Source organism: Colossoma macropomum, unplaced genomic scaffold, assembly GCF_904425465.1.
Source record: "Colossoma macropomum unplaced genomic scaffold, Colossoma_macropomum, whole genome shotgun sequence".
In the NCBI taxonomy this organism is placed as follows: Eukaryota; Metazoa; Chordata; class Actinopteri; order Characiformes; family Serrasalmidae; genus Colossoma; species Colossoma macropomum.
Window position 1 is genome coordinate 17572801 of NW_023494788.1, and position 24606 is coordinate 17597406.

The window sequence follows — 24606 nt, forward strand, 5'->3', positions numbered from 1 at the left end:
TTACACCAATGATTAGTGCACACAATAGTGTTTGTGAAAGAGACAAAATGATTGCAGGCTTTGGAGAGAATGGGTGTAATGGGGGATGGAATGTGAGCACATAACTTCCTCTTAGCACAGACAACACATATCAATCCATCTTCCTGTGAGCTAAAGATTCTTAGACATCACAAAGGAACTTAAATGATGGGAAAGCTAAAAGTTTAAAACAGTGTTAACAAAAAATGAAGTAATATTAACAATTCAAAATATAAAGTAGTATTAACTAAAGATGCCACAGTACCATTTTTAGACCAATTCCAATATTGAAACTTTGAGTATCTACCAATATTTTCTTTAAAAACTACTAAGCTTAGAAAAAGTGTTATTTTAGGTACAAAGTAAATCACTGACTTGGTTTGTAGCTCACTCATTCACTCATTCACATTCAGCAGGCTGAAGATTCTCCAAAGAGGGAGTTTTTAGCACTCCAGTGGCTTTTGGTTCTTCATAAGAGTGGTGGTTTGCACCAATTGATGCACTTCACTTAAAGCAGTGTAAAAAATACCTCATGGTATTTTGGGGGGGGGGGTGCAATGTTGGCTGGCCGCTAACTTAATCACCATCCATAGTGGTTTTGATGCTAGCTTCAATAGCAACAAAATGCTTGTATTTAATTAAAGGGTCAATTTTTCTGAAGTTAAAGAATTTGCTGTAGTATGTACACTGGAGATCAAAATTAGAGAACAATTTATGAACACTTGGTCATTGGTCAACATTTGAAGGATTTTTTGTTAGGGGTATATCATGCCACTAGAACAGCGTTTTACTAAATAACCAAGGTACTTCAACATAAAACCATTATTTGCAGAAAACACAATGATCAAAATTAGAGAACAGCAATGACTGTAGCACAAAGAAAGATTACAGCTAAATTTTCTGAAGGTTACAACAATCACCAATCAGTAGGAAGCGTACAGGCCGTTGCTTTGAATGACTTCAGCACATCTGCAGCCACAGGACATCACTAGTCTCTCACACTGCTCTGGTGTGATTTTGGTCCATTCTTCTTGCAGTCTCTTCTACAGTTCGGTGACTGTTGTGGGTTTCTTGGCCATAACTTTGTCACCAAGGATTTTCCAGAGGTTTTCTATTGGGTTTAGATCAGGACTCTGGGCTGGCCATTTCATTGTTTCAATGTTTTCAGTTTCAAGGAACTGCTTTACCCATTTTGCTGTGTGACAGGGGGCATAGTCCTGCATGAAAATTGCTGGCTGATTGAGTGATGAACGCAAGGAAGGAACCACGTGTTGTTGAAGAAGGTTCTGATACACACTTGCATTCACTCTGCCATGTAGCTGTATGAGAGGTCCAACTCCTGCTGCCAAAAACATTCCCCAAACCGTGACACTTCCTCCTCCACCTTTCACTGACTTCTTTACACACTTTGGGTTCAGTCTTTCCCCAGTTTGTCGACGAACAAAATGTTTCCCAACAGACCCAAATAAATTAAACTTGCTTTCATCACTAAAGTGAACTCTGGACCACTTCTCCTCTGACCACACAACATGCTCCTCAGCAAAGGTTAGTCTAGCCTTTTGATTCTTTCTGCTAATGAGAGGTTTGGTCACTGCAGAGTGGGCTTTCAGTCCAAATGCTCTTAAACGTCGAGCCACTGTATGACGAGACAGTTCCTTACCCTGTTCAGTGCTGAACTGGCGAGCAATTCCAGCTGCAGTGTTGAACCGATTACCCATGGAGATTCTCTGCATTATCGTGTCCTCTCTTGCATTTGTCTTTCATGGGCGACCAGCCTTCTTGGGGGACTTGAATGAGTTTGTGATGTTGTAAAGATGCAATACTCTAGAAATCACAGACTTGGAATGACCCACTTCTCTTGCTGTGGCTGATAGGGTCACCCTTTGGCCTTCATCTGTACAATCTACTGCCGGAGGGTTTCAGTCACTTTGGAACGGCTCACCGTCTTGCAAAGTCAGTGAGAACTGGAAAGTTAGGCTGCCAGTGAAACAGGGATTGTCAGATAATTAAGGACATTAGCACCAGGTGCCAGATTAACACCAATAACTTGCAGGTATCTGAAAGTGTTCTCTAAATTTGATCAGTGTTCTTTTTCAATTATCTCATTTAAGTTTTTCATACTGTGCTTTAGAATATATACAGCTCATTAAATAAGCTTAGAATACTGCTCTTTTACTCCTGTTAGGACAAATTCACATAGGACTACACAGTGACCTTGACATTTAGGAAATTGTGTGTTGTTCTCTAATTTTGATCTCCAGTGTAGATGTAGAGATCTTCTAAGTCGCTTATCCTTCTGGGCCGCGGGGGGAGCTGGAGCCTATCCCAGCAGTCATTGGGTGGAAGGCGGGCAGCCAATCAGCTCTATTGTTTTTTTCATATAGCAGTCTTAAAGTCATAGAAAAGCATGTTTAACTATAAAGGATAAAGAGAGGCTGGAAAATGGTCAAGTAAAGTTTAATTATGACTGTTTTTGAACCAACAACCCCCACCGATGTCATAAGTAGGAAAATATTAAACTAAAAAGAACATTTAAGATATGGGCCTGTTAATATTCAAAAGACATCACATCATACAACATCACATCACATAATGTGAGCGTGCTTTTTCAGCATAGATTTGTTACAGGATTGGATCTGATACATTCCTTTTATTTCCCTCTGATATTCAAATATTTTCTGCTGCTATCGGCCTGATACCAATACCAGGTGTAATTTCAGTGCTTGACAAACTATACAAGTGAGACTGGACACTGATGTCAGACTTAAATGACAAAGAGCTGTTTGTGTGATCCTCTCAATCTCAGCTTGAACCTGAACTGCAATAAGAGCATAATTGCTCACTATGCAGGAAATAAGCAAACACGGTGGGAGATTATTTTTCAGGACGAGGCTGGACGTGAATGCTGTTGTGAGCAGAGTGTCTCTCCTAACAAAAGACAGCACACAACAAGCACCATATGAGCAGAAACTGCTCCAATCAATCACCCTCCACAGCAAGCAAATATGTGCACTGCAAGCACACCAATTTCTTTCTCTACGATTATAAGAAACCAACAGAACAAATTCCACTTCCAAAAAACACCTGTCTGAGAAGACTATAGTTATTACCATATTCTTAAATTCCTGCACCAGCCAAATCTTCCTGTCATTGGCAGTTATGTAGGGGTTTTGCTTTGCATACCTGACCAGTATGTGAGTAGTGTTTCTGTTTTTTGTTTTTTTGTTTTTTAGTCTTCTAAATCTTGTCTTGACCTTAGCAGTTCTCCTTAATCTTTAGTGTTTAATGACATTTGGGCAGTGAAAATTTCAAGCAGAAAGTGTTTAGATATATTGTATAGCAGCCTCCTGCTTTGTAAGGATCAATTCAGATCCTCAGTCAGCTGCTTAGATGAGCCCATGGCTGTTGAGTGTAAGCACAGCATCCAAAGAGGTTTGAAGGGTCACATAATTATTAAACTCTGGAATTGTCTACACCTGTCTTGATTAATGGCCTAATGAGTCAAATAAGCTCTGAGACCTTGCAGAAGAACAACACTAGTCGAGTGTGACTATTCAAAAGGGTGGTCAAACTTTTGCACGTCACATTGAATGTTTTTTCAGTATATTAAATTCAACAAGAAAATGTTAATCGCTCATAAAAATGTATCATATTTAAGTTCGTTCCATGCAAATGGTGTGTTACCTTTTAGGTGTGAAATGTCCACATACAACTGTACTGTTTCATTTGATTTATATTCTGTTTAAGCTTCAGTGGACACTTCTGTCTTTCATTTATTTCCTTGTCAACATGGCATAAAGGCAAAAATCTATGGATGTGGATTTTCTTTCCTTAAATGACTGCATGCATAAAATTAACCTTTCATCAACTTCAAATAAATAAAAGTACATTTTTGAAAGTACATTTCTCTGCTTATTTTTATAAGCTATGAATGAGAAATAATGAAACAAAAAGTAAGAAGAGGGTTTCCTGAGAACACCTAGGAGATTCATCATGTCAAACATGCATTCTTACCAGTATCAGCATCAGATGCCTGTAGACGTGCCAAATATGCCCCAGGCTGCGTGTTGTCAAATACGCTAATGTAGTACAGGTCAGAGGTGAACACAGGAGCATTGTCATTAACATCTTCTACAGTGATGACAACGTCAACCTGACAGGAGCGATTTCCCCCATCCACTGCTTGCACTGTAAGGTTATATACATCTCTCTCCTCTCGGTCAAGAGGCAGCAGTGTCTTTAGAGTGCCTGGTAGAGAAATATGAAAATATGTCAAATTCATTATAGAACATATAAAAATACTCAATACAATCACAACAGAAAAATAGCTGTGACTTGACAATATTGGTCATAAATAGTTTGCTGTAAACTGGAGGGGAACCCTCAGGGCCTACTAGGCCTGCAGAGAAGGCCTAATGACTTCTGGGATTTAAAAAAAAGAAATGTGCATCTGTAACTTTTAGTTAATTTTTATTAAACAGAATAATGCTTGTATTTAGACTCTGCAAGTATTAGAACTATTTTAGTTTCATTGTTAAGTTTTGGATGGAAACAAAATGGTTGAATTCTTGAAATGTCACTTGAAAGTGGAAAACGGTGAATTAGAAATTGTTTTTCTCTGACGTATCTAGGTAGATATGGCTAAGCAAGCTCGCCTACTGGAGCTAAAGTTCTAACGCCTTAGATTAACTATCAGCATAATTACAAAGTGACAGCAGAATCAACCACCACTCTTTGATTTCTAATATGCAGGACCAATTTTGGAAGAAAAAACATCACTCTAAGCCTTCTGGATGTCCTAGATGCGTCACTGACTGAATACGAGCGGCAGCCCAATCAGTGGGCTGTTAAAAATGGAAAACAGTGGCAGCAGCTCTATATCAGGCCTCTCTACTGAAAGAGTCACTGTGAAACTGCTACATGGTAAACTGTATGCTAATACGTCAGTCACAAGCTTCACGTAAAGCAGCAAAAAGTAAAAAGTAATGTCTTTTAGATGATTTAAATGTCTGTGTTAAATCTGGAACTGCCTTTTTTCAGTTTTTTCCATCCCACCTTAAAGGTGAGGCAGTTACTTTCTGTTGGCAACAAACTTTCTGTTCTGCTGCACTGCTGCACTGTTTAAGGTGGAACTGAAAATTCAAATAAGAGGCTAACTTCAGCCTTGTCCGAAAGTGTGCATGTGAATTAGCTTAGCATTAACAAAACTACTATAATTCTATAGAAACACTAGTAGAAGTAACTGTTGAATAATATGTAGTTTGTTAATGGTAAAGTTATTAATTGCTGAAAGATGTGATAATGAAGGTTATACTATGCCATTAAACCAATGTTACAGGAAAACTGTACAGGTAACATCAAACTGTGTGGCTCTACATCTGTATGCCAGTAGCATACTAGCATATTTCTCTGCACTTCATGGCGCACTTCAACATTTGACAGTGCTACTCTTTGACTTTCGACGGTGTACTTTAGAACATATCATGCATGCTAAGAGGCTGTTTTACCTGTGGCAGAGTCCATTCTGAATGATTCAGCCCCATCTCCTGCAAGTCGGTATGTAATTTCAGCATTTGACTGGATATCTGGATCAGAGGCTGAAACGAGTAGGATGAATTTTCCTGCCCGGGCATTTTCTGGAACCGTTCCAGCGTACAGATCCTATGACACAATACAGCTGAGGCTAATACCAGAGACATATCGGAAAACGCATAAAAAATAATACTCCTCCGCTGACAGCTGCATGTGTTAGGCCAGCTTTTGCATGCTGCTCAAATGAAATGCTATCTTATTTGGCTATGACTCACAGCTGTCCTGGCAGCAGGCCCAACACAGGACCATTTTCATAAGTGAGGACTATAAATGATACCTTCTCACATACAGGGCTGTTGTCATTTGCATCAAGAACTGTGAGCTCTACAGCAGTCCTGGCCATATAGGTTCCATCTGTGGCTGTTATGTTTAAAAGGTAGTGCCCTCTGTCCTCTCTGTCCAGTGTCTTGGCAGTCACGACTATGCAAGCACCATCCTCATATTCCAGATTAAACTGGCCCTGAGGGTCTCCACCTGAACACACACAGAAAAAAAGTTTTAACATTTATAGTACCTCAGGCTAAAGGGAAATGAAAATGAGAGATATTAAAAGTCTAACAGCGTAACATTTACCACTGCTCTAAATAGGTCTGGGACACAGCTCTTTTTTCTTGCAGCCAACAAGATAAACAGTTATCAACAGGGAAAGTAATGAAATGAGGCATTCCTCAGTGGACTCAGAATTTCTCTAATCAAGTTCTCTCTACTGAACTTCACCCCATACATCTCTTTTATTACTGTTTATTCATTATGTGCAGCATCAAACGTCCAGCAACAATGCAAGGTGCTTGGCATGGGGAATTATTTCCCTGTGGACCAGTTCAAAGTCAAGTGCTTTTCAGTCTTCTTAAACCTTCCTAAAAGACAGGTTTAAATCTCTGACCCCATTCGATTCAACTATGATTCTTTACAAAATGATTCAATGCACAATGAAATCCAAAATTTCATCACAATTCAATAAGATTTCATTAGATTTTTTGTTTTAGTTTTTTATATACAGGATGACACATCTACACAATCAGTACACCAAACTGTTCATGCATTTTTACATTCAAAAATAGCCCAAGAATTTTATTTTGGCCAAAAATTGAGAACGTACTTTTTACAATATAACATATACTCTCTATTACGTTTATTAATTTATTTGTTGGTTTGTTTGCTTGTTTTTATTCATTTACTCCATTTGCATCAGTGCCCTTTTACATCATGCAAAACTCTCGTAATGAATAGACGATAAGAAATAGCCCAAAATTACTTACAATAAAATATTGCTGCATCATCCAACGTTAAACTTAAGAATATTTTTCCTTTTTTTCGAAAAGTTACTATTTTGGAATTCCTACAGCAACAATATGAATAGAGCTGATTTATTGTAATCAATTCAAACATTCCAAATTTAATAAATCTGAGCTGACACCCTTAGATTGATGCGTCAGAATGCACTGCTACATTATTACATCCACAATAATACAATACATAATAACAATAACACTTTACTGTAGAGCAGTATTCATGAAGCTACATGTGGATCATCTATATGGATCATTCTACCAAACTGGTTCAAGGTCAAAACACATTTCAAATTTTTACTGACTTGGACTTTAGACTAAAATCCTGTTGCTTTGAGGGACCCTCTATAGTTATTGTGTTTATTTTTTAATGAATGATTGAACCTTCTACTAACAAAACAATCATAACACCACCGAACTTTAACAAATGTTTCAGTAGTGACAGTTTTGGTAGTGACAATTTTAGCTAATGTTGAACACAACCCAAAACACTAGTAAATACATGACAAGCAAACAGCTTTGAACAGTTATACACAGAGAAGTTCATGTTTTTCATTAGAACAAAAAAAGTTTACTTAGATGCAGAAAATGTGTTTCGGTAGTGACAATTTTTAATGTTAGACACTGATTTTCAGATTTTGGGACACATTTACTTTAAAATAATGGTCACCATGTGGCCATCAGGGATGCAGTCTCACTTCCTGCTCTAAAATGCAGGGGTGTAGCTAAAATAAGTCTCCGCCTATGGACTAAAACTCTGTGTTTTGGTAGTCATATTAAATGTGGGACAGCATTTTTTTTAATTTAAAAATTTAACTTGTGACAAATTTAAATCTTTCAACTTCACTTTAAAAGAAATAAAAAAGATTCTTTAAAACAACATTGAAAAAATATTTAATCATTATTTTTTACAGGTTGAAATTTAAAGGCTAGGGTTTGGGACAAACACCTTCCAATAGAAAGTACTCTATAAATGATAATTTATATTTCGCTTGTTAAACATAACTTTTTTTTTAACTTATTACTTATTACCATCTCAATTAATTTATTACTATCTCAATTAATGTGTTTAAATAGATCATAACACAATATTTTAAATATCTAGGGTCTGTGTACTTAAGTGTTTTTTTAGTAGCTTGAACTAATTCAGTAGAACAGTCCATATAAACTCATTGTGACACAAACCTACCTAAACACTTATGAAAGCTTCCTGCAATAGGCATCACCATCATGCTTTTGGCAACTTTGATGTCAGGTTGATGTAACACATATAGCAGGTAACACTGATTTTTGTCATGACGTTTTTTTGAATACAGTCACATAGCACAATTTAACAACTGACTTTGAAGCTTACTATACAGTGCCTTTGAAAAGTATTCAGCCCCGTGGAAGTTTTCATATGTTATTTTTGAATCCAATGTATTTACTTATTTTTTTTACACTGAACAACACAAACAGACTCATGCTAGAATTAAAACAGATCTCTGCAAAGTGGTTTAATTAATTACAAATATAAAACAAAAAATATCTGATTGCATAAGTCATTCAAGTTTATTCAAGTCAGTAGATAGTAGTTAGCAGATGTGCCTGCAGCAATCACAGCCTTAAGTCTGAGTGGAAAGGTTCCTTTAAGCTTTGCTCATTTGGACACTGCAGTTATTTGCACTAGTCTCCTTCTTGCATGGTCACTGAGTTTTTCTGGACGACCTGTTCTTGGCAGATTTGCAGATGTGGCACAATCTTTCCATTTCTTAATGACAGATTTAGTGTCCAAGGGATTTTCAGGGGCTCAGAAACGTTCTTGTATCCACCTTCTGAGTTGTGCTTTTCATTCACCTTGTCACAGAATTTCTGGCAATGTTCTTTTCTCTTCTTGGTGTAGGTTTAGCCATAATACTAACTTTCCAGAAGTTGGACCTTCCAGATGTAGGTGTATTTATAATTCAATCTCTCAGAACTTCTTGACTGCACACAGGTGATCTCCATTTAACTACTTATGTGACTTTTAACACCAACTGGCTGCACCAGTGATGTTTTAGGAGACTGATATTAAAGGGGGTGAATGCAATTAGGTATAGTATTTTAAATTTGTAATCAATTTAAATCATTTTGCAGAGATCTGTTTTCTTATTGACATGAAAGAGGCTATTTTTTCTTTTAAATTAAATCCACTTTGACTCAACATTCTATGATAACAAAACATGGAAATGCCCAAGGGGGTGAATGCTTATGATGTAACATAGCTTAAATGATAAATGGTCAAATGAAGCTCACTTTACCCAAGAGCCACAGAAAATATTCACGTTTGTGTTACCAGCCTGACTCAACAAGCTCATTATCAAGACTGTCACTGTGACATACACTGTGCTGGGCGTTATTTCATCCCAGAAAGTGTCATGACACAACCTAATGTAAAAAAAAAACATGCAACATTTATGACAACTGACATCTATTGGAACAAGTGCTGATCAATATTTATGTAGATCTAAGTCAGTTGTCATGAAGGGCTTATGAACACTGCCCTACAATAAGTTGTTACCCAGTATTTCATGCCTTACCTGTGATGAAGCAGCTGAACCTCCTGTTGACCTCCTCACTGTCAGAGTCAGTGGTGCTTAAAACAGTTATGATGGTGCCGGGTGTAGATTCATCCTCCCTCACTGTGGCTTTGTACACTGCCTTAGTGAAGACTGGAGGGTTGTCATTTAAATCCACCACTGTCACCTCCACCACGGTGGTGCCAGTCATGTGTATCTCTGGCGCTCTGTCTTTTGCAATGATCGCTATTCTGTACCTGTTTCTCTTTTCTCTGTCTATCTCTGTGACAGTCGTGACCCAGCCTGTCTCACTGTCCACAGCAAACAACTCCAGAACCTCGGGGCTCTCTTGATTCTCATCTAGGCTGTAAGTGACCAGACCGTTCACTCCAGAGTCCAGATCAGTAGCTCTCACTTGGACCACTGAGGTCCCTCCTGGTAAGTTCTCAACAAGAAAGGACTGGTAGGGGAAGGAGTCAAACTGTGGGCTGTTATCATTTATATCCTTCAAATGTATGTTCACATCTATGACCGAGATTACTTCCAAGGGAGCTTCAGTGCACTGGACCTGGATGGAGAGATGAAACCATTTGATAGCTTCATAGTCCAGTCGTTTGGCCAGTTTTAGCTTTCCAGTGTTGCTGTTGATGACAAACACATCATCTTTGTTGCTCTCAGGAGTGTTTCCTCTTACAAGGCTATAGATCACAGGCCGTGTTCTTTCAGACTGAAAGACATTTATCTCGGTCCCGACAGGGAGATCCTCCGCAAGTTCCAGCCGAAGCGATTCTTCAGCAAACTTCGGCATTGGCAAATCAGAAGGAAGTACTTTAATTGAAACTGGGATAACGGACTGTCTTGGAGGGCTTCCAGAATCTTTAGCCTTCACATAGAAAGAGTACAGTCCATTTTCTAGCTCGATTAGATTTCCCTTTGTGACAACTGCCCCACTAAGGGGATGGATTTCAAAGTGTCCAATATCTGACTCGATTGCGTAAATGATGTCAGCATTACTCCCCTCATCTTCATCTACAGCTGATATTTTGATCACAGTCGTTCCTCTTGGAACATCATTCTGAACAGCAGCTTTATACTCGGAAAGCCTGAACTGAGGTGCATTGTCATTGACATCTGAGAGAATCACAGTGACTGTGCAAAAGTCTACTTTTCCACCACCATCCTTAGCCAGTATGTTTATATGGATCACTTTTTCCGTTGGGTTCTCTCGATCAAAACTTTCAGCGGTATGAATCTGACCATCAGCATTCAAAGTGAATTTGTCTCTGGCAGCATCGTTTACAATAAATAGTGTAACTTGACCATATATCCCAGAATCTCTATCACGTACCTTCACCTGAGTCACGAGTGTGCCTACAGCAGAGTTCTCTAGAAGTTCAACAATGTATTCATCCTGTGTAAATGATGGGCTGTGCAGATTTGCTCCGATCACCTTGACTTTTACTGCAGAAAAAGCTGTGAAAACGCCATCAGTGGTGAACACAATTAAGTTATATTGTGCCCCAATTGGCTTTTGATGGCTTGAAATGACGATTTCCCCACTGCTCTTATCAATGCCAAAGACGTTGTCCTCATTTCCTGATAAAAAAGAGAACTCTAGTTTTCCAGTATCAGTGCTATCAGCATCAGATGCTTGAACACAGGCAACAAAATGACCTGGAGGAGAATGCTCACTGATAGTGGCGTTGTAAAGTTGCTGTGTAAATACAGGTGGGTTATCATTTACATCAACGACATGTACTACCACCATGACCTCACTGTACAGCTGGGAAGCTCCTCCATCCAAAGCTTTCACAGTTAGCTCATGCTTTGGCTCTGTTTCAAAGTCCAAGAGAGCAGTAGTCCAGATGACTCCACTTTGACCGTCTATTCTGAAGTGATCCGAAATGGTCCCGTTTTTTGCATACAACTGATAGAATATTTCTTTGTTGCTGCCACTGTCCAAATCTCTAGCTGACACTTGTAATACAGAAGTACCAATCATAGCAGACTCAGGAACACTGACGTTATAATACTGCATATGAAATATAGGCGCATTGTCATTGACGTCCTCTAAAATGATATCAACAAAAACTTCAGAGTGTGCCCCAGTTAGAGAGTCCATTGCTTGTACGCTTAACCTGTGGGCAGGGTGAGTCTCATAGTCCAGTGGCTGGATAACTTCTATGACTCCAGTGTTGAAATCAATAGAAAAGTGACCAAATGGGTCTCCCTCATAGATCCTGTAGACAGTACGAGGTCCAACAGACTCATTAGCCAGGACCTGCAATACAGAAGCGTGTAACTGCACATCCTCTGGAACTTCAGCCTTATAAAAAGGTCGTTCAAACACGGGAGTGGCTTTGTTGACCACAGTAATAGTCACTTCTGCTGTTGAGGAGAGGGCCTGGTCACCTCCATCTTCAGCAATAATATTTAGCACATATCTTGTGTTGAGACTTTCCTGCTCAAATGGCCTCTTCAGAGAGATTTCACCAGAGGGATTTATCTGAAAATATTCATCATGCCCCTTCAAATGGTATTTAATCACAGAATTTCTGTCAACATCACTGTCCACTGCAGTGACCTGCCTCAAAACTGTTCCCACTTCAGCATCCATCTGAGCAACAGAATTGTAGGGTAGGTCTACAAACAAGGGTGCATTGTCATTCACATCTTCAACAGTGACTTTTACAAGGACATGGGCAGTTCCAGCATCTTTACGCTCTTTTGTAACCTTCACAATCACATCAAATGTATCCTGCTCCTCACGATCAAACGGCACTCCGGTAGTAAAGAGAACACCAGATGTATGACCTATATCAAATCTCTCATCTGGATTGACAATGGAGTAAAATAAAGGTTCGTTCATTTTTTTCCCGACCGTAGCAATAATGGCCAACGTTTCCCTCCCTGATGAGTTCTCCTGTATGGAGGCAGTGAATACTTCCTGAGTGAATTTCAGCCCATGGTCTTTGTTGTCTCGAACCTTTATTTTTACAGTTGCTGTGGTTGTAAACCGTCCATCAGAAACCCTGACAGTCAGAATGTATCTGCTGCGCAGTTGTGTGGCATTCTGAACAAAGATCTCCCCTGAAATGTGGTCAATCCTAAACTTGCTGCCAATGTTGCCATCTACAATGGAGAACAGCAGTTTGGCATTGGGCAGGGAGTCATCATCTGTGGCATTTAGGGAAATCACTTTCACTCCCTTGTATGTTGGCACCAGCAGGGTTGTTTCAAAGGAATCCTGGCTGAATCTTGGGGCACAGTCGTTGACATCAGTGACGTGGACTGTCACGTTGGCAACATGCCGCGTAAATAAGCGTGGTAAGTCGGTATCATGGGCCTGCACGGTGAAGTGGAACGCACTCTGCTGTTCATAATCAAGGCCACTGATTGTCTGAATTGCTCCTGTGCCAGAATCAATGGTAAAGTAGTTGTGAGCAAATGGCTCCACAATCTGATAGACAAGCCTGGCATCTGCGTCCTCATCAGCATCCGTTGCATGAATAACAAGCGGAGTATTTTTAATAGTCAGAACCACACTCCTAGGTGCAGCTCCCTCACTGACAAACCCCACAAATTCAGTCTGAGTGAAGACAGGGGCATTGTCGTTCTCGTCTTTTATGAGAACGAGCACTGTGACTTGGCTTGCCATTCCAGCCATGTTCGTACCTTGCACAGTCAATTTATACGAAGATAGAGTCTCATAGTCCAACTTCCTTCGGGTGACAATGGCACCGGAGTTTGGATTGACGTCAAACGCGCCATTCACATTTCCTTCTTTGATTTGATAAAAGACAGATGACTGACTGGAGGCTACAGCTATGGTCACGAAACTCCCAACTGGAGCCGCCTCACTGATCTCAGCTGTGATCGGGCTGTGATGAAACTTTGGCTCGGCATTATCAGAAATGGTGACTGTGATAGAGATAGTTGTAAAAGCGCTCAAAGGAGGTTCTCCTTTATCTGATGCTTTCACCTCCAGCTCATACTGACATTTCTGGTCACCGCTGAGTTCTGCTGCAACCTTTATTATGCCCAAAAAGGGATCTATACTGAAAGAATTTCCATGATTTCCTGCGACACATCAAAGAGAAATCAATGGTACATTAGTGAATTGGCATAAACATACAAATTTCATTTACTGTGTTGAAAACACAGATGAAAAAATGTCTTATTTCTAGAGATGTAAATCTCTGACCTGAACTACAGGATGCAACTACAGGAACTATTTACATTGTGATGGAATTTTCACAATAAAAAAACATATACCAAGCTTTTTTATGTTTTATGTTATGAAAAAAGCCAAAGAATTTTACAGTCCTGTGCAAAATTCAAAGACAACCACTTTGTTGATTTAAATTCCAGTCAAAACCATCTTTAATTATTTTCCAGTTTCAGGAAAAAGCAAAAGAACATATATTTAAAGGAAAAAATATAAGTATATATAAGTATGTCCACTCTGTTTGTGCACACTACTCTTTGACCTTTCCATGCTTCCAAATTTTAAAGCCGAATTACAACTGTCCTCCCAAAAAAAAAGTGTTCCCAAATATGCCACTGATATTATGTTATCAAAGAGATACTACCATTCACACAAGCAACTACTCCAACACACCTTAGCTGCCTCACAAAATTCTTCCATCATGTGCATCTAAAATGCCTAAATGATATCTTTCTAGGAAAACTGGATACAAGATAATCGCATAAGAAAGGGCATGGTAAGAAAGTCAAAAGAAAATAAGAAAACAGGAGTTCAAAAGATTCTTTAAAAATATAGAGAATATGGGACTCCTAACCACTGTGCAATACCTGCTAGACCACCAAAACCATCACTATCAGATAAACAATACTTAAAGCTTTCATCTTTCATAGGAGAAAATCAAGTTCCACTCTTGCTTCAGATCTGAAAAAAAATCTGTTTCTTTCTATCCTTCCACTGTGAAAAGACAACTCAGTGTTATAAGTCTGAAATAATGTATAGCAATACTGAGAAAAGGAAACAGACAAAAAAGATAATCTGCACTAGGACAATGAAACTGGTCATCTGAGAAGTAAAGTCGTATGGACTGAAAACTCTAAATTTGGGATGATCATGAAAAGCAGAAAATGCAACCAACTTCTAAGACTGAACTTTGGAGGTTTGCAGATTTCTTTGAAAAACTGAATGTGCCGAGTGCTGAACAATCTGAAATTATATTTAGTTGTTGGGGATTCTGTGCAATTTTCTGTTAAATATATGTTTCCAGATTTTGGTAACTCTTCTTTTGAAGGCTACCTACATAAGGACATCATAACACATGCATAAGCATTAAATAACATATTTATAAAGCATTACTTGAGATTTATGAACAGGTCATGTCAGTAATCACAAGATGCCATAAGCTGAAGTAAAGTTGTGTTGCGTGTGTTGTGTGTGTAAGTTGTGTTGGCATAAACTTCGACTACACCTTCCTTCTAATTTCTATTACTTGGAAATGATGCTTCATAATAGAACAAATGTCACTTATGTCACTGCAGTGTCATTTACATCATATAACATCTCATGTCATCTTGTGGTTACTAGCATGAGCTGGTCATAAATGCTCAAATATTGCTTCATAAAAACATTATTCAGTGCTTATGCATGTGTTATGTAGTCCCTATGTAAGTAGCCTTCAAATAACATGTTACCCAGCTTTTCTCCTGATGCTGAAAAATGAATAACTTGTACTTAATGGCCATTTGACTGGAAATTAAATAAATAAAGGAAGTTCTCAAACTTTTGCACTGTGCTTTATGGCACAGAAAGAGAGTAAATATGTCTCTGAGTGCATTTTGAGTATTACTATAATCAGTCATAATCGATTCTAACATCCCAGTTAATGTAGTCAAATAGCCACCTTCAGATCAATGCATCACAGTGCATTTATGCATTTTTACACCCCTACTTATTGCAAATTTCTGCCTTGTGTCATGAGCAAATTATATTAGATATTCCAGAGAGGACAGCCAATGCTGGTAATTCATCTGCATAATTAGTTTTTGGCAGTAATTACTGCTCTCATTGTTTGCAATCATTAGGCCATTTCCTGATCATAATTCCTTGTCACATATCCAACACAAAACAGTCTGGAAGGTCTTAATCTGCTCAGGTGCTTCTTCGAAGTAGATATTCGTTTATTGTTGCATCAAGATGACATATTTGCCTTTGAATGAGAACTGACTCTTACCAGACTCTATGCTGTAGAGGATCTCTGCATTTTGACCTTTGTCTTTGTCCAGAGCAGTGACCTGTAATACAGCTGAGCCAACTGCAGCTGTCTCAAACACGCGCCCAGTGTACCGAGAGCTGGTAAACCAGGGTGCATTGTCATTGCCATCCTCAACGTTGACAGTCACTCGCACCAGGTTACGCTTCACTGGGACGTCCTGATCTCGGACCTGTTTAGATATGATATTCAAATGTGGCATTTACTCAATGAGATTGAACCACTGTGCGTTGTTAGAGGTAAAATATCAAGGTAGGCAATGTAACCATTACAAACATGGAAAAAAAATGTTCTTTCAATAAAAAAACAAGCAGAATTCTTGCCTTACCATTACGGTGAGGGTGTGTCTATGCATGGTCTCATGATCCAGTTCCTCAGTAGTGTAGAGAAAGCCTGTTCCAGGGTCCAGACGAAACTTCTTCAGGCTATGTGGGTCTGTGCTGCTCAATAGTGTGTAGAATAGTTTATTCTTCTCATCTTTATCTGTAGCACTGATCTCCAGTATCTTCATCCCTGGCTGGGTCTCCTCTGGAATACTGATTTCATACCTGGCTTGGACAAACTTGGGTCGATGCTCATTGGTGTCAATAACTTGGATTAAGACCTATTTAGAGGGGCAGAATAAACAGTAAAAGAATGTTAAGTACAGAGCAAAAGTCTGAGACCCTTTCATTTGTTTAATTTAAAGTCAAAATGGCCATTAAGTATGAGTTTATCATTTTTCAGCATCAGGAAAAAAAAGCAGAAAACATATATTTAACAGACAATTACACAGAAGCCTCAAAAAATAAATATAATTTTTTTCAGTGTTTACAGTGTCCACTCTGCCTTTATTAAAGCTTGGGGTCTTTTCAAGAGACTTGCTTTCAGTTTTTCAAAGAAATCTGCAGGGATATTTTTCAGTCTTAGAAGCTGGTTGCATTTCCTGATTGAAGTAATTTCAATTCCAATCTTAGACTCATCAGTCCATAAAACTACATCTCAGATGACCAGCTACACATTCTTTCAGACCCATAGTGTTGAGATGTCTTGTTTTTCAGATCTGAAGCAAGAGTGGAGCTTTACTGCACTAAATACTGAAAAATTGATATTATATTTAGTTGTTGAAGCTTCTGTGTACTTATCAGTCTGATGCTGAAAAATGAAGAACTTGTACTTAACAGCCATTTTGATTGGATTTTAAATGAACAAAAAGTGGTCTCTGATTTCTGCACAGTACTATATTTTTGACAACTATAGTGTCATTATCGTAACATAATCTCATATGACCAATTTGGATCATTTCTATTAGACCATTCATCATGAAATGTTCAATATAAAGTAAAAAATAACACAAGGTTTTGATGTGACATCAGTGTATGAGTGTACAGTGCTGCGGAGTCACATCAACAATACAACGCTCGTATTTTCTGTCTTCAAGCGAATAATCGTGGCAAAACCCATGGCGCCCTGCTTAAGAGAGACATAAACTGTGCTGTGTTGTTTTAGCTCCTTAGGCACACTGTAAAAATCCACTATTATACTAAATAAAGCATGGCTGCTTATGATAAGCAACAGTACCAAGTGAATATTGTCTGTGCTGAGCTGCACATTGCAGATAAGATTTACACAGGCCTAGAAAATGTCCAAATGCAAGGAGCCCATTACAATATGACAAACTGCAGCGGCTGGTCCCGGGAGGGTACAGCTCTCTGAAAGGGGAAAGGCAGGCTGAGAGCCTAAACATCGAGCTCCTCGAAAACATCACTCCTCTTCGCATTACTCTCGTGCCCTCAGGCAAGCCTGCTTCCACTGATAGATGAGTCTCGCACCGTGACCTGATAAGGCTGACTGCCTCGGCTGACATATACAGGTATAGCCCTAGGAGAACTACCTCCACACTGTGACACTAAAGGACAAAGAGGGCCTGCATCGCTGGAGTACAGACCACAACACAAAGCCAGTGTGATACAGGAACCACCGTCTGAGGCTGAAACTAGAGCAGAGCAGAGCAGAACATCAAGGCTGGAGGGCCAGAGCACTTCAAAGTTTAGTTTTCGCTGTTTGCACACCCTGTTTCAGTAATCAGATTATTATTAACCCCTTAAACTACAGGCTTGTTAGTCAGTTACTAATCTTAAAAGTGTGCTCCAGCACTTTTCAGTCTAGTCTGTAATGTTGTGTTAAGGCTAGGATTGCTTTCACAGCTGTATAAACACAATCAGTGCTGTTGGTGGACATCATGCCTGTTCAAGGGTTGAACTGAGCCAAAGCGCACCTTTGCCTTGGGTGAAAGGCAGAGTTAAGCCTAGTCCTGGACTACATTTTCCTTTCAATGGAGAATCTCCATTGAGAATGCTGTGTAGTCTAGGACCAGGCTTAACCTCTGTTTAAACAAATTTTTATGATATCAGTGCTAAAAACATATAATATCACATACACTGAACAATACTGTTCCAACATAGTTGACATAGTTCCACGCATGGAAGAAAACAGGACTCTCCCACCTCCGAAATCCCAGTTAAACCCCAGTTAACTAACTACACATTGTTTGATTAGGCCAGTGCCTGGTGACGGTTAATTGACAATTGATAATTAATAGCCCCCAGTAACTGTAAAACTCATTTCATTAGCCAGTTAAAAAAGTGCTCATTTATTGATTTATTTTGTGCAAACCATAGCAAGATAGCAGTATTCCCACCTGTTCTCATGCCTGGACTTTGTAATACAGGGTGATGTGATATCCTACATTAAAACCACGTTTGTTTTCTTAATGTTGATGAGATTGTGCTAGAAATGCAGCTGTGCTGGTTAAATATAATCGGTGCTGCAGGAAGACATCATGCCTGTACAAAAAGCTACATCCCCCAAGCCAGTCTAACCATTTACATGGTTGTTATATCATTTACACAATCTCAACTACAAAAAACTAATATGCAAGTTCTACAGTTTTGAGAGTAAGGAATTTGAGTGTGGGCCCACATACAGGCCCATGCAGTTGTTTCAAAAAAGGAACAAACTAGTAGCCATCAATTACCACAACTTAGCATCCAATTATTCGCTGTTAGCATCATTAGCTTTATTGACTGAACCGTTCTGTTAACATCTCCATTGTTTTCAGATGAATCCAGGCCGTTGCAGTTCAAGACGTTAAAAGAATATCTCAACAATACATGCCAATCTGGTTAACAATGACCAGAACCCAGCAGCCAGTAAACTAGCATGAGGTCGTATAAATAATCCTTTGCTTTCACTTATTGTTAGTATTCATGACTGACCTTATTCCTTTAGAAGAACTGAGATGAATTTAAAGTATTCGAATTGTCCTTAATCTCAGTGCTGGGGCCAACATGTCAGACACATTTCTAAGCTTTCCTTGCTCTAGCACAAGGGTCGGCAACTCAAATGTTAAGAGCCATTTTGCCCTTTTAACAAAAATCAAACCACCTTGGGAGCCACAACATTTCATGTCCATTTTACTGAAGTAACATTTTACCATTGTGGCTGTAAATATGTCTCAGTATGTGCGAATGTCTTAGTATAGACTAGAAAATATAATACAAGTGAAAATCCACTTACTCTGCTTTAGGCTTTAGCTCAGCTATAGCCGCTTTTCTCGCATCACTAGCAGGAAACTCGTCCTCGAAAGTGGAACAGTTTCTTGTAAAATATCTCTCGATGTTGGACTTTTCGCAAGGCTTAAGTCAGCTTCCCATTTGCCAGCATCTCGTTTAAATTTTCCCGTTCCACCTTAAATGACGCTTGAGTCGCCAGAATGCTACTGCTGCACTATTTAAGATGTAACAGGACAATTCGAACAAGACGTTAACTTTAGCTTTGTGACTTTTTAGTGTTTGACAGTCTGTTGTTGCAGATTAAATGTATAAGGAATCCAGCTGAAGTGCTTATAAATGCAAATATGTCCATTCATCTCCAAATTATCAATGTTTGTCTTAAATCTTTCTCTTTGCCTTTTCTTTAGCTACTAGCTAGGCGAGATTGCTGTCTGCATTGCTTTGTGACCAGCAGTCTGTGCGCCAAGCTTCAGGATTAAAAATTGGTGAATTAGCAGTTATACGCTGCATGAACTCCATCGTTTAAGACCATTTATTGTTAAACTGTATAGGAACGCTCAGCAGAGCTTTATTTTACTGCAAAAAGGGATTATTTTATTTTTGCCTAAAATGTAATTCTGCTGTGAAGCCACAAAAGGGCAGTAAAAGAGCCGATCCCTGCTCTAGCATGTCTGACTCAATAATTACCTGATTAAGTGAATCAGGAAATGTTAAAAAGTAAATATACAAATATGTGCGCAGGGACACCATGACTGGGACTGAGAACCACTGCGGAGAATATGTATGTGGATATTTGCGGCCTTTCAGGAATATAGCTGGGCACAGGCGTGAATTAAGCATGTAATACTACATGAAACTGCAGTGTAAATCAAATCAGAAGCGCTCTCTGTAAAATGAGATTGATTTCTGGTATATGTGATCTCTGTGCACTGTAATGCCTTATGATTTTAAAGTTTAAGCAATGCCAGCCCTAAACTCTGCTGCCAAGCATCTGCTCTACATTACACTGGTGATTTGTACTCAACCAGCTCTTGCTGAAAAGCACAAAGTGCACTAGGATTGCATAAGCACAGAGATTGAAAAACAGCTATTATCCTGTCATTATAAACATTTCCATGCGCCCTTTCTGCCCCTGTCATTTATTCAGCTGATAAAAACCTGCACACATTATTTCCGCCTTTTTTCGGCATGTGCCAAAGGGAACGAAATACCTGAGTGCTGATGGATCTGGTTCCATCTGTTGCTTCCACAGTTAGGTTATAATTTAACTGCTGCTCTGCATCCAGCGCTTTGGCGATGATGATAGTGCCACTGCCCTTCTCCACATTGTAGCGGCTGTCATCGTTTCCACCTGTTATTCCCAATATGGACAAATTCACCACCTAAAATTAGCACTCTTCAAAAAACAGGAGGCATTTTTGCATAATATGATATATGGATTCTGTTACTGGGTCAATAAATGAAGGCCATAATAACACAGTAATCTTGTGGAATTCATTTTCATATTTTTACAGAGCAAATGTTGCACTATTGTTTCGAGGGATATGTGACAAGCAATAATATTACAGCACTCAAAAGAGCAGAGGTGAGACATTCACTCGTCAGCAAATACCTTCTGTTCTACAGTTCAGGTCACAAGCCATCTGAACGATGTGAAACACTTCTTTAGCGTGTGTGTCTTCTTGTACGCAAAGCCAAGAGAGGGGGAAAAAAACGAAGCAGCAAAGCAGAGATTATAGAGAGGAGAGATTTAGTTAAGGAAAGCTGATTAGTGCAGGGTAGAGATGAAGGTAATGAAGCAAGCGGTTAAGTCCATTTATGCCACTAAAGACCCATATCAATTGCAGCAGTGGAGTATTTAGAATTATTAAGTTCTTCTACATCCTATCCTTCGCCTTTTTCAAACGAGTGGAGAGAATGATATTGATTACCTTTGATATCGAACCAGACAGGAGAGTCTAGAGGCTGAGCGCTGATGACTCCCACCATATGGCCCACTGGATCACTCTCCATGGCAGAGAATTGGAGCGAGGTCTCCTCAAACACCAGTGCCTGTTTAGGCGGCTCAGGCTTCACAATCCACTCAATGTGCAACCGGCAGATGGACGACTTCTGAGGCCGGCCATTGTCCAGCGCCTTAATCTGCGAGAGAGGAGTGTGTGTGAGGGTGCGCGTTGTTGTCTTTGAATGTGGAAGATGGTGTGTTTGCAATCACTGGTTAATCACTCTTAAAAATAAAAAGATGCTTTTAACTTTGAAGTTGTTTACTAGATTTCACATTCATGTGTTTCATGTCTGACATAAATTACAAATAAAAAAACTGTGAAATGGTTGTTGCATTTAATCTAGCAATCAGCTGGCATACAGCTTCTTTTGTAGCTGCTTTGAACATAAATGTAAGAAATAAAATGTGGTTTGGCTATTTTTACGCTGACCTCCTGTCAGTCATTTTAGAAGACCTTCCCCTACGCCACGTTACTCCACTCCCATATCTGTATGCATGGCTAAGAAAACAAACTTGAGTAGCAAATCAGTATGAACCGAATGCCAAGTGTTTATATGCTTGCAACTTTGTAATCCTCCTGGACTAAAGGGACACAGGAGTCTGAAGCTCGCTTATGCCAAACGGCACTGCTGTACAAAGAAGTATTTGGAGAGTACTTGATTAGTTCAATTAGACAAAAAAAAAAATCCTACAGTATGTCATCATAATTTACCAAGAAGAATAAATCAATACTTTGCGGGGGAGAGCAGTATTGTAGCCCTGTTTTGATGGTTATATGTATTAATTAGGTTCTGAAAGCAAGCACAACCACCTTGATGTAAACTAGCTGATAGTCATGATATTCATTGTTATCAGCATCTTGTAAAATTGTTGTTTTAGCTATGAGAAGGACCATACTCCATGTGGTCTATTGAGATGTAGGTTATATTTTGATCTCCTCGCAATCAATGTTAGCATATTGCCATACTTTTATCATCTCAATCTAAAGCTATACCCTTAGTAAACATCTGACGTCATTGCTAGAACCTGAAGTCATGGCAATGACAGGTAAGGCAAGCAAACTCTAAATAAACTTGACACTGAGCACCATCGATTCTACACTGTGCTTTTGACGAGGGGTGGGAATGGGAGGCGGATCCAAAGAGTAAAAGAAATCGTTCCAGTGTTATGTAGTTCACATATTTAACTGGTAGAGGTTCATGTATCTTTAATTTTGTCTCATGCACCTTTAATTACACAAATTACTTTACCATTACCATTAATTTACCATGATTAAAACAGTGTTGATGTCACAACCCATCTTTATCATCCAACTTTGATAAGTGTTCATGCGGTGCCTCCAAGTGGGAAACTCATTTTTCCAATAAATCGGAGACCACTTGAAAGCAGCAAAAGCAGCTTAGCTGAATAGTTCTAGAGTTTGTATAGAAGCGTTACCTTATTTTGAGGTTCTTTAAACTTTACAACAGTTCTTCATGCTTATACACCTGATTTATAGAAAAGTTTCTTTAAAACATCCATTGAACAGTTGTTTTGGAAACTAAAAGTGGATCTTCTAAAATAGTAAAAAGGGAGTCGTTTCTAGGTTCTTCATTATAGGCAAGGGCTGCATATATGACTCAAAACTCAAAGCACAATTTGAATGCTTAAATAGTTCTTTGCGCAGTTAAAAGGTTGTTCTATATGCTGGAGAACCTGTTGTATGTGGTTTGTTTAAAAAAAAGGTTCTATATAGCACCAAGTCAAACAACCATTTTGGGACAACATAGAAACTTTTTTGTTAAGAGTATGTGGCATCACTATAAAGAATGCTTTTTGGCAGCTCTATTTTTGAGAACTTTCAGTACTGTGCAAAACCCAGTAAATAGTTTGTCAGTAAAAACACTATTTAACATTAAAATAAACATAAAACCAGTAAAATGTAGCAAGATTTGTTGTTTTTTAAAAAGTAATATCATTGTTAGAAGAATACAGTTAGAAGAACACAGGTCTGGTTCCTGACCTCACTGCATTCACTAAATGCTAAAACTTTTAAATTCCATCAGCAGCACCTGATTGATTTAATGAAGGATTAATCAGATAAACTAGGTATTAGATGGTGATTGTAAATCCTATGCTTCCTTGAGAAGAGCTTTGTAAATGGCTAAGATAACACTGACAGGCAATGTTTATTTATTTGTTTATTTGTGTTTTTTCTAATGTTAGAGCTTTTTCTGAATAAATAAATGCTTCTTGTCCAAATAAATGGTTCTACATATCATTTTCTCAGATGCCTAAGACTTTTGCACAGTATTGCAGGTCTCAAAGGTATTGGCCCTGGCACTTCAAAATGGAGAATTGAAGGAAAGAAATATACCGTGAGAATGTGATAGTCTCCCGCTGAGAAAGCCTCTTTGGATGAGATCAGCCCAGTTTTGGGCTCGATGAAGAATCTCCTATGCTCGTCCCCCTCCTCTATGCTGTATGAGATTTCAGAGTAAGGACTCTCATCTCTGTCATGGGCAATGACGCGATAAACCGGCTCCCATCTGATCGCCTTTGGCCGCTCCACTAGCTTGATTTTATAGACCTTCTCGAGGAATTGAGGAGAGTTGTCATTTTCATCCTGCACCTTCACTACCATACGAATGACTGTAGACATGGTCGGAATGCCATCGTCAGAAATGGTCACCTTTTTGGATGAAAGGAAGACATGAAAAAGCTGAGATGAATCTCAGAGACTCCAAATATGATCGTTAGTTTAGTCCATCAATATAAGCCAAGCAAATATCTGGAGAATGTTCCCAGCAAAAGTACTAGTCAGATAATTATGTTACCTGAGTTTCGAAGTTCTGCCTGCCTTTCATCTCAGCATAGTATAAATGTGGCTGAACATCGAATGTGATGTTCAAAAACTTTAATCAATCAACACAGCCCAAGACATCCCATAATTACAGCTCTTCTATTTACACCCCAGCAGCACATCAGCAGAACTGGATTTAATGCAGAAAAGTGCCTTTTAAAACAGCTATTTCTTATGCAGATGCGGCAGAACACTTAATACAGCTTGGTAAGAGAGAAATGGGATTCAGTGGGGAACACATTGGCTCCGGTGTGAATAGACTTTTAAACATCTCCAGTTTAATGGCTTACTTCAAGTATATGCTCTTCTTGCTTTTCCCGGTCCAGTTTTCGAGAAGTGGTCGTTATCAAACCTGTGCACGAAGAAAAAAGTTTACATCGATTTTAGACTTCTTTGGAACTATAGGTAAGCTGAATTAAGAAATCAATAATATAGCAGAAGCAAAGTAAATCAGTAATAATAAAGCTGCACCGTCCTAGCACTGTTGTGTCGACTGATAAAAAAAAACCTGAAAT

The 24606-nt window shown here is 38.9% G+C and overlaps 1 protein-coding gene across 1 annotated transcript in view; it reads right to left on the reverse strand.

Moving 5' to 3' along the window:
- Positions 1-24606, reverse strand: part of fat1b (FAT atypical cadherin 1b) — a 56528-nt gene that overhangs the window by 23243 nt on the left and 8679 nt on the right. Inside the window, exons 4-13 of the mRNA XM_036568668.1 lie at positions 24382-24443; positions 23606-23920; positions 21176-21386; positions 20456-20595; positions 16019-16294; positions 15652-15862; positions 9458-13516; positions 5888-6084; positions 5526-5679; positions 4033-4266 (exon numbers count right to left, since the gene is read on the reverse strand). Coding sequence (XP_036424561.1) covers positions 4033-4266; positions 5526-5679; positions 5888-6084; positions 9458-13516; positions 15652-15862; positions 16019-16294; positions 20456-20595; positions 21176-21386; positions 23606-23920; positions 24382-24443 — 5859 coding nt within the window. The remainder of the gene's footprint in view (positions 1-4032; positions 4267-5525; positions 5680-5887; positions 6085-9457; positions 13517-15651; positions 15863-16018; positions 16295-20455; positions 20596-21175; positions 21387-23605; positions 23921-24381; positions 24444-24606) is intronic.